At 40.0% G+C, this 15334-nt stretch overlaps 1 protein-coding gene across 1 annotated transcript in view; it reads right to left on the reverse strand.

Annotated features, from left to right (window-relative positions):
- Positions 1-237: 237 nt before the first annotated feature.
- The window catches only part of LOC146323355 (transmembrane protein 163a-like), a 98898-nt gene continuing 83801 nt past the window's right edge, over positions 238-15334 (reverse strand). The window contains exons 5-8 of the mRNA XM_084724197.1: positions 14450-14546; positions 5287-5398; positions 1994-2135; positions 238-466 (exon numbers count right to left, since the gene is read on the reverse strand). Of these exons, the coding sequence (XP_084580323.1) occupies positions 406-466; positions 1994-2135; positions 5287-5398; positions 14450-14546 (412 nt within the window). The 3' untranslated portion in view covers positions 238-405. The remainder of the gene's footprint in view (positions 467-1993; positions 2136-5286; positions 5399-14449; positions 14547-15334) is intronic.

The raw sequence follows: 15334 nt of genomic DNA on the forward strand, positions 1-15334 counted from the left end.
GATCCACAGCTCCCGTTGGTGGACAGGAGTCACAGTTCTTGAGCCTTTTCCTTCTTCTAGGAGTTACTTTTTAGCGGAAAAGACAAATTTAACTGTTTTCTTCCCAGCAGGTGGTCTTCTATCATGTCCTTTCCCCTCAAAGTCTCTTTGTTTATCTGTGTGTGTGTTTGTAGGGTGTGTGTGTGTGTGCATGCATGTTTGTCTGCATGTATGGATGTGTACAGTATATACATATCTTCATGTATATGAGAACATGGCCATGTAGAGTCTATTTGTGCTGCATGTGCAGATGAAATGTGTGTTCAAGTGTGTATGAAAGACAGAGAGAAGGAGGGCAGGAGGCAGCCAGGCGTGTGGGTGTGTGTGCGCGCGTGAACCTGCTCTTCTGGTCAACACACACGTCTCTCACTCGAAACGTTCGTAGTTCCTCGTCTGTCTCACGCGGGGCACCATGTCCTTCAGCAGCCTGTGGACACAGAGACAAGGTCCCTCTGTAAATGTGCAGAAATGACAGCTTCTGCAAGGAGTCTGTCCTCAGCTGCAACCACTTTGGTTCAGGTTTCCCTTAAATGTTTTCTCTAAGGATGTCTTGCATAAAATTACCCTAAGGTTTTCCTTAAGATTTTGAAGGGGAAACCTTTTTATCTCAAGGTATTTTCTCTTAGCTGCCTAATTATTCCCTTATGTGTTGCTATGAAGGTCCTTAGTGACCATTTTCTCCAGAAAATATTTAGAAAATAACTGTATTATGTCTTAAAAATCTGAAGTCTCTTGAAAGTGAAATCATTTGTGGAATGGCTAAATTAATGGTGACACAAAGACACAGTTTCAGGGCAGAACAAACCTACTGGACACTACACTCTCAGAAATAAAGGTCTTTACTAGAACCATAAAGAGTTCTTCAGCATGGTTTTTGGCTTGTCCACTGGAGAAACCAAAAAGGTTTCTCCAGTGGACAGTTTTTAAAAAGGTTCTACTTGGAACCCTTTTGGGATTATTTATACCTATGAACAAACATAAAGGGTTATAGTTAGAACCATCTGTGAAATGTGTCACCCAGAACCCCCCAGAGGTTCTACAGACACCCATTTTATGGCATAATGGTTCTACCCAGACCCCTCCCAAGGTTTAATCTAGAACCCACCCTGAGGGCTCTAGTAAGAACCCTTTTATTATAATCTTGATGAAAGAATTCTTTCAACAATCTTTGAAAAAAAAAAAATCCAAAAAAGCGTTCTTTGGATGAAAGGGGTTCTTAATGGAACCCTTAGTCCTAAAAAAGAACCAGTGACAAACCGTTTCTTTTAAAAAAAAAAAAAAAAAAAGAGAGAGCTCTTCAGAAGCAAATGGCTCCGAGTCGAACCTCAGCTCTTCAGGAAGAATCTTTTTGGAACCTTTATTTATAAGAGTGTAAGAGCGACGTGCAACTTGTTAGAGAGTAGCAGAGTACAGAGTAGCTAGCTGACCAAATGTACAGTACTCATATATATAATGTCATATATTATTGTTAGTTTTTATTGAAAGTCATCAGTTTTTGTTCTTTTTTTTGCAGTCACAGTAATATTTTTATATTTCTTCATCACTTCACTTCAGTTGCTTTGTTATGGCTGCTTGGTTGAATTTACTTAGGATTAAGTTCTTGTGCTTTCCATATTCTTTGAGGAAAACACTTTTCTCATCTTCTCTTTATTCCTTTTTTATTTTACATTTTTATTTTACACTTAGGCAAGGAGAAAACAAGTCAGCTTTACGCAGCACTCCTAAGTGAACCCCTCAGCAAAAGAAAATATTTGGCTTAAGGGACAAACTTAAGTTCAAAACTTGATGTGATTTATCCAACTGAGCTGTCTTGACTCTGCACCTGTAAGCAGTCCAGGCCTGTAAAGTTGACATGTGAATCTGGCATTAATAAAATATGGATAGCGCCTGAATGATGAAATAAATCAAGGTCCAAGAAATGTAGACAGACAACAGCTGCTGCTGTAACTCTTACTTGACGCCATATGCCAGAATGATGAGTCCAATGAGAACTCCGATGGTGCCATCCAGAAACCAGACGTCAGAGTGGTGCTTGAAGACTTCAGCGCTGATCAGAATGGAAAATCCCATGATGGCACCGACCAGAGAGTTAAACCCTGAAAAACACACACACAGGGAAAATGTCACGTCTGTTTGACTAATCGAATAGTAATAAAATATAATATGATTTACTAAACCTGATCATGATTATCAAAGGATTTGCATATATGCATATATTATCAAGAGTGGTGTACAGATTTTAAGCATAGACTGTAAAATAAATAGTGGACGGTGCCTCTCTTTAGAACCTTTGGGTGTAACATCACCCAAGGGTTCTAAAGAGCTATTGTGAAGCTAACAGTGTGGTCATGTTAGCTGACTTGGCTAACTCCTGACTGATCCAAAAACGGACAAAGAAGGAGAGCATGGGTGGAGCTGTGGCAGCAGAATGAAGTGGCTACCTGGCAGCTAGCCATCAGTGACAGAACCCACACCATTCAGAGCAGGCACACCATTAATTATGCATAACTCGATGGCCTTTATATAATTTAAGTTGCAAGAAATGAACTAGTAAACATGTTATTTCTGCTGTAACATTAGGCATTTTAAAATTGGGGTCTATGGGGATTGACTTACTTTTGTAATGTTGTAATGTTTATATTTTTTGGTACAGACATGAGATTGATATTGACCATCTCATGGAGTTCTTGGCAAGTACATTGTAAACAAACAAACAAACAAACAAACAACAAAATTGAGAAAACTAACTTTCAAGGCATCTTACATCGATAGATTTTTGTCTTTTGAGCTCAACTCAAACATGTTTTACCAACTAATAATGTTTTGTTGAGATAATTTACTTTTCTTCATTAGACTTTTATTTTGTTTTAGAAACCCCCAAAAAAACTGTATGTCAAAAACTGTTGAGTAACGTCAGTGAAGTGAAAACGAACACAAGACAGAATTTTTGGGGATTTCTAGAGTTCAAAGAATCAAGATTCTCCAAAGTATGATTCAAAACTCTAAAATCAATAAGGCAGTGGCCTTGAAAGTTTTCTCAACTTTTTCTTTTTTCTTTTGTGAAAGCAAAAAAGCACATTTCCAGCGTAAGCATATTTGTTATTTCTTTAAACAGACTTTAACCACAAGGCTTTGAAACTCAAATATAAATGACTTTAGTTTACATAATTGGTGACTACATCTACTGTATTTGAGTCACCCTGTATAGCAGCTGATGTTTTTCTATAATTACATTTCTCCTCGTGTGAAAGCTCACACAGTGGGTTATTGTCTCGCCTGCAGTAAGTGTATAGTCTTGTGGGAAATAAATCCAGGCTCTGAGAACAGCAACCTCAGGTTTATTGGATTGATGCCCTGTGCGTTCTGAGACCTGGGGATGGCAGTGTGTAGTGTGTGCTTGTGTGTGTTGTGTTTTTGTGCATGAGTGTGTGTGTCTACGAGCAGCCAGTGGGTCGTAACCTACAGTTGTATTAGTTATTTCAACTTACATGAGCAACCTTCTCTCACACTGTAAAATACACACATATACTCTGGATTATGGTTTTAGTTTTAATTCTTTGGATTCTGTTTCATTTTCATTTTCAGGCTTGTTTTGTATTTGTTGTCGCTGTGCCCTTATCTTACTTTAACCACAGCCTTTTACACTCGGTTCAGGATTAAGGAGGGCATTTCAATTTCATGCTGCATTATATGTCTGCTTCACCTCATCTCTGAGGGGAATCTTATAGTTTTGCTCCCCCATGCTCATTTTAGTTAAAGCTTGTGTTTGCAGATCAAGACTTTGGAGGCCTTATAATAAGCGTATATATTATATAGACTCAATTAAACTATCCAACAGCATTAAAATAATAAAACTGTCTTCCTCTGGACCAGCCAAAACACTGAAAAGCCCCTGGCATGTAAGTGCATCAGTATGGCTGAGAAGCAAAAGTTGGTGCAAAAGTGGCACTGGTTATGACCAGTACCTACCAGACCAAATCACGATGCAGATTACAGTGCCTCATTTCGATGCCTCTTTCCTGAGCTGTTGATTTGAATGGCCACCTGACTTGTGCAGACATCACCAAACGTTAATATTACTGCAGCACTAACTCTGCTCCCCCTTTTCGACCAACAAGAACCTTGTGCCAGTTTGGAGTTGGCTCAACTTGATAACCATCTAAGAACCGGCTTGCTTTTCCACAGGACAGGGGGTCATTACGTAACTTTACACAACTCCGGTTCAACATTACTATGAAATATTCAGTATAGTATATCGGCCCTGTTCACATTCAGTAGTTTGATTGAAACATCTTAAAGATCCATTGTGTGAGATTTGGGGGTATCTACTGGCAGAATATGGCAGAATTTAACAAAATATTCATAAGGACTGTTGTGTTTTCACTATCTTAATATGAGTCCTTTGTACAGTGTATATATGTAGTGGGTGCTGGTTCTCTTCCATAGTTTCCACCATGTTGCACTGCCATGTTTCTACAGCAGCCCTGGATGGACAAAGCAAACACTGCCTCTTTCATGTTTTCACACTTGGAAGGGGAGGGTGAGTGATATTCAGCTGGCTGCAATATACAACCTCACCACTAAATGCTACTCCTTTAACTTGAATTTGAAACTTTTTATGATGATCTCCGTAAGTCGACCCGACAGTATGTAACTATAAATGGCTATTTCTAAAGTAACGGGAACATATAGATTATGAGTTTACGTTGATTGATAATAATAAATAACATACTTATATATAATATATCTCATTTACGTACATAAATTCCTGGAATTATTACACACTGGTCCTTTAAATGTGAATTTTAATACGCATGGCTTTAACTACGGTTCAGTGTCTTTTTTTTCTATTGATCACCATCTAGTTGTTTCTCTTCATATTCAGTGTCATTCAACACTCAAACTTCCTGTTTTCAGTTCATTTATTGTAAATAAGTGTGTTCTGTAACTGTTCTGTTCTTCAGCGACTTGTCATCAGCAGGAGAGAAACGTGGGCATTAATTAACAACACTGAAAGGACAAAGAAATGGCTAATGAGTTATGTAAAACCAGATCATTTTCCTGAGCAGAAAGAGTCTAATTCCTGTTGCCATTCTGTGGCCACTTTTAAGCTTTGTAAATACCTCTTGATGTGCTGTTCATTTATTCACATTAGACTGTGTGTGTGTGTGTGTGTGTGTGTGTGTGTGTGTGTGTGTGTGTGTGTGTGTGTGTGTGTGTGTGTGTTTCAGTGTGTGTTTACCCTACCGTCAGTGATAAGTGCCCGGCTAGTCAGCACTCTTCCCAGCATGAACTTGGCCACAGCCAGCAGAGCACACGTGAGTCCACTCACTATAGACACACTGAAGAGGAAGTCATCCTAAAGAAACACAGCGATGAAAGAGATAGACAGGAGAAGGTTGTTATAGTAAACCATGGATCACATAAAAAGAAGAAAAGAGAGAAAGCTCCACCCAGCATCTGTAACGCAGACCCTAAAAGCACTAACATTACCCATCAGACAGAGTGACCCACAAAGCTTTTGTCAGCTCGAGCATTAATAATACATATCCAGGTTCGACTTGGTGCATCAACCCAAGGTCATACGGATGACGCCTCTAAGTGATGTGAGGGCCTGGTGTTTTCAACTCGAGTCTCAAACAGACTCAGCAAAAACCAACACTTGACCCCAGAGTGTCTCTCTATCAGATTTAATTGGCCCAACAGGGGAGAGAGAGAGAGAGAGAGAGAGAGAGAGAGAGAGACGAAGAGGAGAGGAGAAGAAAGGAGAAACTGGGACGATAAGAGACACATAAGAGAAAAATCCAACTCTTCTTTTTTGTTTTTTGTCAGACACCTTTCTTCAAAAGACGTTTGCTCAGAGCTATTTATACCATAAACCAGTCTATCTCTTCCGTGACAGTTAACACAATACGCCATCTTCAGTAAGTACCCCTTACAGCCTGAAACACTTTTCTGTGACTGCAGCAGCTTGTTGGCACCAGGAATTTGAAAATGTCAGTGGCCCTTAAACAGTTAAACGGTAGAACTGATGACAAATGATCTGTTGATCTTCACAAATCAAGGCTTGATAGTCTCAAAATGCCACAGCTGTCAATGCTGAAAAAAAAGTTTAAATTGAAAATTGAGTACAATTGACCCTTTGCTAAGCCCCGCCACCAAGCAGCAACTGTCCAATCATAGCTTTGCAACCTTAACTAGGGCGCCACAGGCCTGTCAAGCTTTGCATTTCTCTACATGTTGAAGCAGTGTGCAGGACGCTCTGAAAAGAGCAATACTTGGCGTTTCATGAGTCTGGACAGTGGCGCCCTTTTTGTAGTCTCTCAAAGACGCATGACTCTGTCTTCATCTGCTCTAACATGAGCTGTGAACATTAATACATCCAGCTCACTAATGCTAGCTTACTAGCTGCACTAACTTTACCTCCAGCCAAACTTGTTAGATCCCATTTTTTTGCATTCGTTATGTCGGGGTTTGAGGAGGAGGATGCTGAATCAAAGTGGGGCGATGGTGATGCATCTCTGGCTTTCTGTCTTGTGTCTAAACTGGGTTAGCTTAGCTCTTATCCTGGCTCTCTCTCTTGTGTTCTGGTTGGTATGGCTGGGTGACCCGTCTCAAGGTCCGCTGCTCTAATCAAGTCCCTGCTCTTCCTTTTCCCATATTAATGAGTGCATTTCTGTCATCTATCACATAGATATACCTGCCGTATTTCACCATCTGACCAATGTTTGCTGAGATGTAAGCTAGCTTTAGCCTCGGGCTTTTAGCATTAACGTTATATCATGTACGCAGCTGCTAGGTGCATATACACTTTACAGGGTTTTTGTTTTAAAACATATCAGGTGGAAACATTAAAAAGTTAGCTGGAGAGGGACTTCTCAGCCAACTCAAGGAGTTAGCGTTAGCTTACATCCGGCAGCTACACTCATGAAATCTGCTTGTGAGAGTCATCATTTTAGCCAGTCATCAGATAGAAAAGAGAAGCTTCTGCAAGGATTCAAAGACCTTGTGTTTTGACAATTACTCCCAACTTTAATGTTTAATCTGCCTCTATTATCAACGTAAACTGCATAAATGCAATGTGAGAATGGAAAGCTTGACAGGCTTAGCAACAGTAACTAAGGAAGGCGGGGCTTAGTGCTGGGTCAGTTCTAACTTTAAAATTGAAAGATAAATACCGCTGTACAGAAAGTGACTGCAGTATCTATGGCATGAACACACCCTGGTAAATCAGCTTCCTTGTAGCTCGAGCTTTTGATTGCTGGTCAGCTAATAGCTTGTTAATCCTCTGCAGCCTTTTTACTTAAATTAGATAGAGGCAGAATAAGGAGGAGCTGCTGCTGGATTAGTGCAGTGTTGAGACCTATATTATAAAGCTGACTACACTGTAGTTTGTAATGTATTTAATTTCACACGTATACATATCCTTTATTGGCTGACTGCTGCTGTGTTCAGTATCTATCAGTTAAAGGTAGAAAATGCTCTTGAATACTCTTGAATACTCCTGGAGAATGGAGCATTAATTGAATATCTTTTTGATAATGTTTTTGCATTTTCTGAGTTCTGAGTCTCTTTTTAAAGTAGGGGAAAAACAGAGAAATGTAATAAAGGATAGATCAATTCCTGAGAATTTAATTTATTTTAATATGGACTGTGTTATTGGTTGATGAACTGGATCAAATATAGTGTTTGGTAGTTTATTATTATCACTATTATTATTGTTAATATGAGGAAGACTCACTGAACTCAAGATCTGTGAACAAACTGTGTAAAAGTGAAATGTGTGTCACCACATGTATGTATTTTATATATCAGTGTGTGTTGCCCTCTCTCTATGCAGCACAGAGGCAGGGAGAGCCAATCTCAGCTCTCTGTCTTTAATCAGGAACTGGACATCGACAGCCTGCCATGAGACCAGCAACCCAGGACGTGACGTGAATCAGGATTCCTGATTTCCTTCACCCTTTGTCCACTTGATATGAATTTTACAGCCCAATGCTTGAAGGTAGCAACAGTTTTCAGTATTCTCGCTGTGTTGCTGCTGTTTGTCTTTACGTTAAAGGGAAAACCTCACAGAAGAAGTTGAGTTAATGACACAATCGACTGAGAAGCTTGATACCCCGATTCCTATTTCGCTCTTAAATTTTCCATTTTCTTTTTCTCCTCATAATTTCTCTCCGGCCCTTTCAGTCACACACAATGTCCTGCAGACACATCCAAACTGAGCCCACAAACAGATCACTGCTGGTGTGATGAATCACCTCTGACTGCTGTTTGATGAAGATTTCAGTAAACAAGTCTGTTTCTGCCTTCCCCAAAAACAGCCCAAAGGCGGCCACAGAGAAAATATAAGGGTCTGACAACAATAAAGCGGTGAAGAAAGACGTGTTAATGAAGGGAGCCAGACTAGGTGAGCCGGTAAGGAGAGGTCAGAAGAAGAGACGTGGGTATAATGATGAAAGAGGTGCGAGAGACACAATTAAAGAGATGGAACATGGAGGGGACAGAGAGAGTGGTCAAAATAAGGGACTCCTAGAATTACAGGCGCTAACTAGAACCATAAAGGATTCTTTGGCTCATCCCCTAAGGACAAAGAGGTTTTTTAGAACCTCTTATAGAAGTTATACCTGGAACCCTTTCAAAGAGTTCTACTAGAACACAATATAGAGTTAGGCCTATGCCTAGAACATGTGTGAAAGACACCATCCAGCCCAGATTAGCTGTGGTTCTTGAGTCGGTTCCGTTCACGATCCTCTAAATCTTGGTGCTATCTACTAATTCCACCAGTTTCAGGAAGAACCACTGAAAACAAGGATGACATCAACAGAGGGCATTTGGTTTCAGTTGGGGAACCAACTTCTTGGGTTCCGGTCCACTTTGACTTTGGTGGAAGTACTCAGAACTGTTCAAAATTAGGTGCTTAAACTGTAACATAGCTGGTTCCATGTTGGTGGAAAAGGGCCTTGATAGCTCTGGTTGTTAAACTGGTTCCTTTCTTGGAATGGGACCAGCCCAGGTTTCCACTATTTTTTAGCAGAACCACTGTAAATCAAGGATGTGATCACAAGAGTGTATGATATGGCACACCCATTTTGGTTCGCTTTGACCATTTTAATAGTAGGTTCTTGAACTGAAACAAGACCAGGTGGTGGAAAAGGCCTAAAAGGGCCATTTTGCAATAAATAAGCTCTGGTTCTTGAACTGCTTGTGTATAACATCTTTGGAACCTTGGTGCTATCTAATGAACCAAAGGAAAACCTGTTTTTTTCTTGGCCCCAGCAGGGAACCAACTTTTCAGGTTCTGAGATAGTCTACTTTTGTTGGAAATGCCCAGAACAAGTTCAAAATTAGGTGCTTGAACTGAAACTGGGCCAGTTCTATGTTGGTGGAAAAGGGCAGAAGGGTCTAGAGAACACTTCTTTGGTGTAATGGTTGCACCCAGAATCCTCTCTGGGCATTCTATGCAGAACCTTTCCTCATTCTTAGGGTGCTCACCAAATAAACTTTCCTTGGTGGCAACAAGAACCTGCCCAGGGAATTCTTCTGAGAACTCTTGTATTGCAATGGCTTTACCTAGAACCCACCCAGGGAGATGAGGAGAACCACCATTAGATCACACTTAAACAAACTGATAATCAATCAGATGTAGCTTATATGCCCAGAATAATCCACCAAGGACTGTACAGAATGTGTAGCTGTCTGGCTTTTTTGTAACACTGAATAGAGGAAGATGTTTTGGGTATGCTCTACATTTCTATGCAGAATAACTTCCCTTTCATTTAAAAATAAAAATGAAACATGCTTGGTAAGACAGACAATGTTGGAGCCCAGGCTATGGGTGCAGAGAAGGGAGCGAGCGGGTAAAGAAAAGAGGGAGAATGTCAAAGAGAGAGACAGTGGTAATAGGCTCTGGCTGGTGTCAGGAAGCTCCTCTGAGACCTAACACCCACAGTTTCTATTAACATAATGGCACTGGAGCATCAAACACAGTCTGCAGACGAGCTGCTGCCCTCAGCCTGCTTCTCTACCAGCTTCAGTCTCTTGGCTTTAGCTTCTTTGATTTGTGGTCAGAGGAGCTTCAGTGCCTCAGTTTTTATAACTTCAAACATGCACTTAAAAATAATCAAGAAGACATACAGTTGGTTTGTCAAGTAGTGACTTGTAGATTCTCACATCAGAAAGCTGTATATTTATCCTCCATCATTTGTTTTTCACTTTGTTGGATCCATAGTCAAAACTTGTTGGAAACAGCAGTTATTCTTAAAGGTGTGTTCAAACATTTCTTGCATATAAAGTCACAAGTGGTCACAAATGGATGCTTCTTTGCCTGGGATGATGTGAACTGTGGCCAAAATGCGACCCTGTGTGGTGAAATTGTTTTAACTTCAGCAAAAAATTCACACATCTCTGGGCTTTATGAATTTTCTTATTAGACATACAGCAACAAATGGAAAAAGATGAGACACTACGCATATAAGTGCATCAGTGCATCAGTTGCTAGCTATAGCTTATACACCTCATGGTTATCCTGGAGCTTTGTGAATCTGCTTCATAATAAATGTACAGAGACAAGTGGAAAAAGCACTGTATACAACAGTCAGTGTGTCAGTTGCTAGCTAGCTTATAGCTAATATCTGTAAAGCCGGTTCACGGACAAGCTGCGTCCCCGTGAGTAGAGAGTGTTTCAACTTAATCGAAAAATTTGTGTCTAAAATTACAGAGTTTTATTAATCGGCCCCATACATGTACAGAGCCAAGAGGAAAAAAGAGCAAGCCAGTGTATCTGTTGCCAGCTAGCTTATAGCAAACAACTGCACAGTTTCTATAGCATCAAATAAAAAATTTGATTGTAACTAATAACCAAACAAACTGATTAGAAAAATTAACACTTGAACAAACATCATTGTGATAGGTACTATTTAAAATGACAGAAACCATCTTTGATGTTTTAGTTTGGCCCATGTGCTATCACTGCATAACACTGGAGAGGCAGGATTTATGACCCATACTGCAGCCAGCCACCAGGGGGTGATCAAAAGGTTTCATGTTTGGGAAGCTCTCATGTTGTCCATTTTAATATATGTCAGTAGTCAGTGGTTGTTTGGGATGAATAAACACAGACTGCACAGTCAAGCAGACAAATTTGCCTTGTTGCCTTCTATGAAAAAACGTCTTAAAGTGTGGATAATTTATAAACTGTACAACAATTATTAAACAGTCATTGCCAGAAATATGCATTTAGCATCTCATCATTAAAATGACATGCCAGATAATCTGTAACAGAGAGCCATCTGGGAAGTTTGGAAAAGGGCAGGCACTTGGCAGGTGATTGGATGAACTACCTGTCTATCAAATTGAACACAAAAGAGCAAAAACTTCTCTTCCTTTGAGAAAAGCCTTCAGTTCCATTCATTGCTCTTCTTTCAATGAAGAAATACTCTCCAATTCTGGTAAAACTGCTGCTATCACAGTAGCTACGCTAACCTCTTCAGGAGGTGCCATTGTTTGTTCGAGACAACTCGCCTCCATGGACGCCTCTCGCTGTTGTCACACCTAAAGCCATGCTCGTCGTTGCCATTACTCCCTCCTAGGATGCTGATTGGCTGAACCACTTTTGGTGCAGACACAAACGGATAACTTGAAACTTGGCGAGATGGATTCTCATCCCGCTGCCTCACAAGATAATCTCATCACGGCATAGAACAAAATGTTAAAATTCATAAAATGTAGATGCATTTTAACAAAGCAGAAAAAATGCACACATAAGGAATTTAAACATTAGCCTAAAATAAAACATAAGCAATCTGATCTTTCTTCATTTTTAAAAGTGACCTCTGGAGATTTGGCCGTGTGTGGGACTATGGAGCAATGATTTTGTAAGACTTTATCAGATATGCATTTTGTTTGTATCTCCTGCACAGCACATGTAGCCTACTATCACACTCAACATGACATATTCTGACATCATTTTCAGGCTGATCAGCAGTTAATCAGCAGAAACATATGGAAAGCATCAGAGGCAGACATTGAAGAAAAAGAATGCAGGATGATGTTAGGAAATATAGGTATTCAGTACAAACACACACAACACACATTTGTTTGCTTACAAAAAAATCCATGGAGCACCTTTAAGATGCACCTATACCTGACTGTGTTAAAGGGTCCAATAGTTCCTCCAGGTCTCAAATTTCCCCTCAGCTCAGTGCTGTTTTAAAATTCAAGGATGACGTGTGTTGAGTCTAAAATACCAACAGTGAAATGTGAAGATATTTTTGGATTTGGAGCGCTACTGTGCATCTCAAACCTTTGAAACTACATAATAGGGAACTTAAAGAGGAACTCTGTGCTTTTGGAGGGTAAAAAATCTGCCTTTCCTCTCCTGTCTTGAAGAGAAATGGACAGATGGCGAGGGTTAAATCATTTACAAAGCAAATAGGAGGGTTCAGAGCTGGAAAGGATGCGATGGGTGCTCCCCAAACAGTGTGATGATGGAAGAGTTGGGCCGTGCCCCAGCAACAGAAAGATGAGACTATTTTGGGGCCTTATTCAGAGTCTTAACACCTCCAGAGAGACGTGGGTGGGGTGAGGGGAGAAGGGGGAGGAGGGGTGATGTTGACATTAAAAAAGAAAGTGTGTGTACATGTCTGTGTCGAAGAAAAAAGGGAACAAAAGTCAGGTGGAGGGAGACAAAAACTCTGACGTCAAAAGAGCCACAGCAGAGGGCTATAAAAAGATCCCTCGCTCACAACCATGAATGGTGTGTGTGTGTGTGTGTGTGTGTGTGTGTGTGTGTGTGTGTTTCTCTCTGTGTGTACATGCACTGTATGTGTGTGTATTGCTTCAAACTGAACTCCAGGCTCCTGTAAATGTTCATTCATTATGTCAGGCATGTGAACTCGAACACAGTCTGTGTATGTGAGGTGATTTGTGCCCTGAACTCACATACATGCACCTGTGTTTACCACTTTCCTCATTAACACCTTGTTTGTACAGGCGGGAAATACAGCAGCTAATGAGAAGTGTCTTTTTCACGCAATATTGTAGAACATCACAAAAGCCGAGGTGAGTCTTAAACAGTTCTGGCTTTGGTAATTATTTTAAAAAAATGTTTTAACCTTGAATTAAACAACACTTAATAAGCAAATAAGCAGTGGAGGATCCAAACTGCCAAACGTTTTCCCCTGCAAAACAAAGCCACAGAGCATGAATATTAAAAATGGGAGGATGCTCGGGGGATGGCCTTCTTTAAACACTCAATTTACAGTTTGATATCAGTTTAAAGGGACAGTTCACCCCATTTGCCTCTGCCCTGTAGTGCTGTTTACGGTTAAGGTTAGAGAAAGACACAAATCATTAAAAATGTGAGGCAGGATTTGCAGCGTCAAAGTCAAGCCTGTTAAATTTCACACATTTCTTGTATTGGCACTTTCTGTCAGCATTGGACATCAGCCCCCTTACCTTTGATTTATTTTGAACATTTTTTTTTTATTTTAAATACATATGTAGAAAAAAACAGAAACAAACTACAAACAATGAACTGGTTTTCAATGAGAAACATTGTTCTGTGCCACTGTGTGTGTGTGTGTGTGTGTGTGTGTGTGTGTGTGTGTGTGTGTGTGTGTGTGTGTGTGTGTGTGTTGATTTCTGTGCTCTCCTGTGCCCAGGTACTGCTCCTCCCCCTCCTCCCTGCAGCTGCAGTGATTGGCAGCAGCAGCAGTCGATCCTCAGTCAGGACCTGGTGCTTAAAAGGCGTAGCAATTAGCAAGGACACTCCTTGTCTCCTTTTGCTAGCCTCCCTGGCTTGCAAAGGTACTCATTGTCTCCTTGTGTTAAATGTGCTTTGCTAGCCGCCCTGGCTAGCAAAGACACTTGTTGTCTTTGGTGTATTATAATGTCATCTGACTCAGTAGTTTAAGTCAGCATTTATTGCTGTTATGTTTGCTTTACTTAATTTGAAGTTAACTTAATTTGCACTTTACTGATTAATAAAAAGAGCCTTTGTCTGCACTTGTATCTCAGTTTTCCTTTTGTCCTTTTTCTCTTTTTAACTACTGTTACACTCCTCATCCCCTAGCCCAAACTTTGGGGTCATAACAAACATATGAAATTAACATTTAATGTCTGAAAAGTAGTAAGAGGAAGCAACATGCTTGTCCATCCCTACCCCTAATCTATACTTATCCATCAATGATCAATTACATAAATCCACTCTCTTCTCCAGCAATCAGCCCCACAATTACCATTGTACTAATTTTTTGTCATTTTTTTTAAACACTGTCTGATATTTTGACTTTGATGGTTTTTCATGCGTTCCACAAAATCATCCCAGATGATCCCAGAGTGGTGCAAAAACAAAACGCTGTTCAAAATTCGTGAAGAGCAGGCTGGTGCGTGTTTGTGGGGTTCTTACCACTTCTGGAGGCATCTTGGTGGCCAAATCGTGGATGGCCTTTCCAAGGATGCACATGGAGGAGAGGACAAACACAATCCCAAGGACTACACATGCTCTGCAGACAGACAGACAGATGGACAGAGAACAGAGTGTTATAAGCTGGCACTTTATCCCAGTTCTTGTTTCTTTCTCTTGCATTTGAATCAGGGTCATTTATCTTTTTCCTGCTGCAGCAAAGACACAAACAAATGTTCAGAGAATCCTCACATAAACAGTAATAAATGATACAGGTAGTGGCCTTTGGCAGTCTGGCAAATTAGGAAAGGTTTTACCAACCTATGAAATATTATAGGAACAGCTGAGCAAAAACATCTTTAAAAAATCAGCAGTGAAAAACTGCTCACTGGTTTTAATGACAGCCAGAGCCTCCTGAGACCTTCATGTCAGTGACAACATTATCAGTGGTAAGACTACTGATGCATCAATTCCCTTCAGTTACATTAAAAATCAAAGTTAATATCACAAGCTGATGAAAAAAAGAACCTAATGACATCATATCTGACACAGTGCATGATATATAATGTTTTCCACAGAAATAAGCAGCTTTTCAATTAAATTTATTTAATTAATTTGAGTATTTTGTAATTTCAATAGACAGAAAAAATAGTAGGTAATTTATAATGAAATACATTGAGAGCTTGTATTTGTGTGTTTGAAATAATAATAAAAAAAAATCCTGCTTCATTTTAACTGGCTGATGTTCTCACCTTCACTTTGTCTGGGATAAAGTAAACACAGACTTGTTTAATCAGATTTGAAGGCCCAGTGGCAGACATTAAAAATAGATAAATAGCTGATCTTCTTGTTCATGATCTTCCTGCATAGGTCACATTGGAGTATTAG

Source organism: Lutjanus erythropterus, chromosome 8 (assembly GCF_056507025.1).
Source record: "Lutjanus erythropterus isolate fLutEry1 chromosome 8, fLutEry1.hap2, whole genome shotgun sequence".
In the NCBI taxonomy this organism is placed as follows: Eukaryota; Metazoa; Chordata; class Actinopteri; order Lutjaniformes; family Lutjanidae; genus Lutjanus; species Lutjanus erythropterus.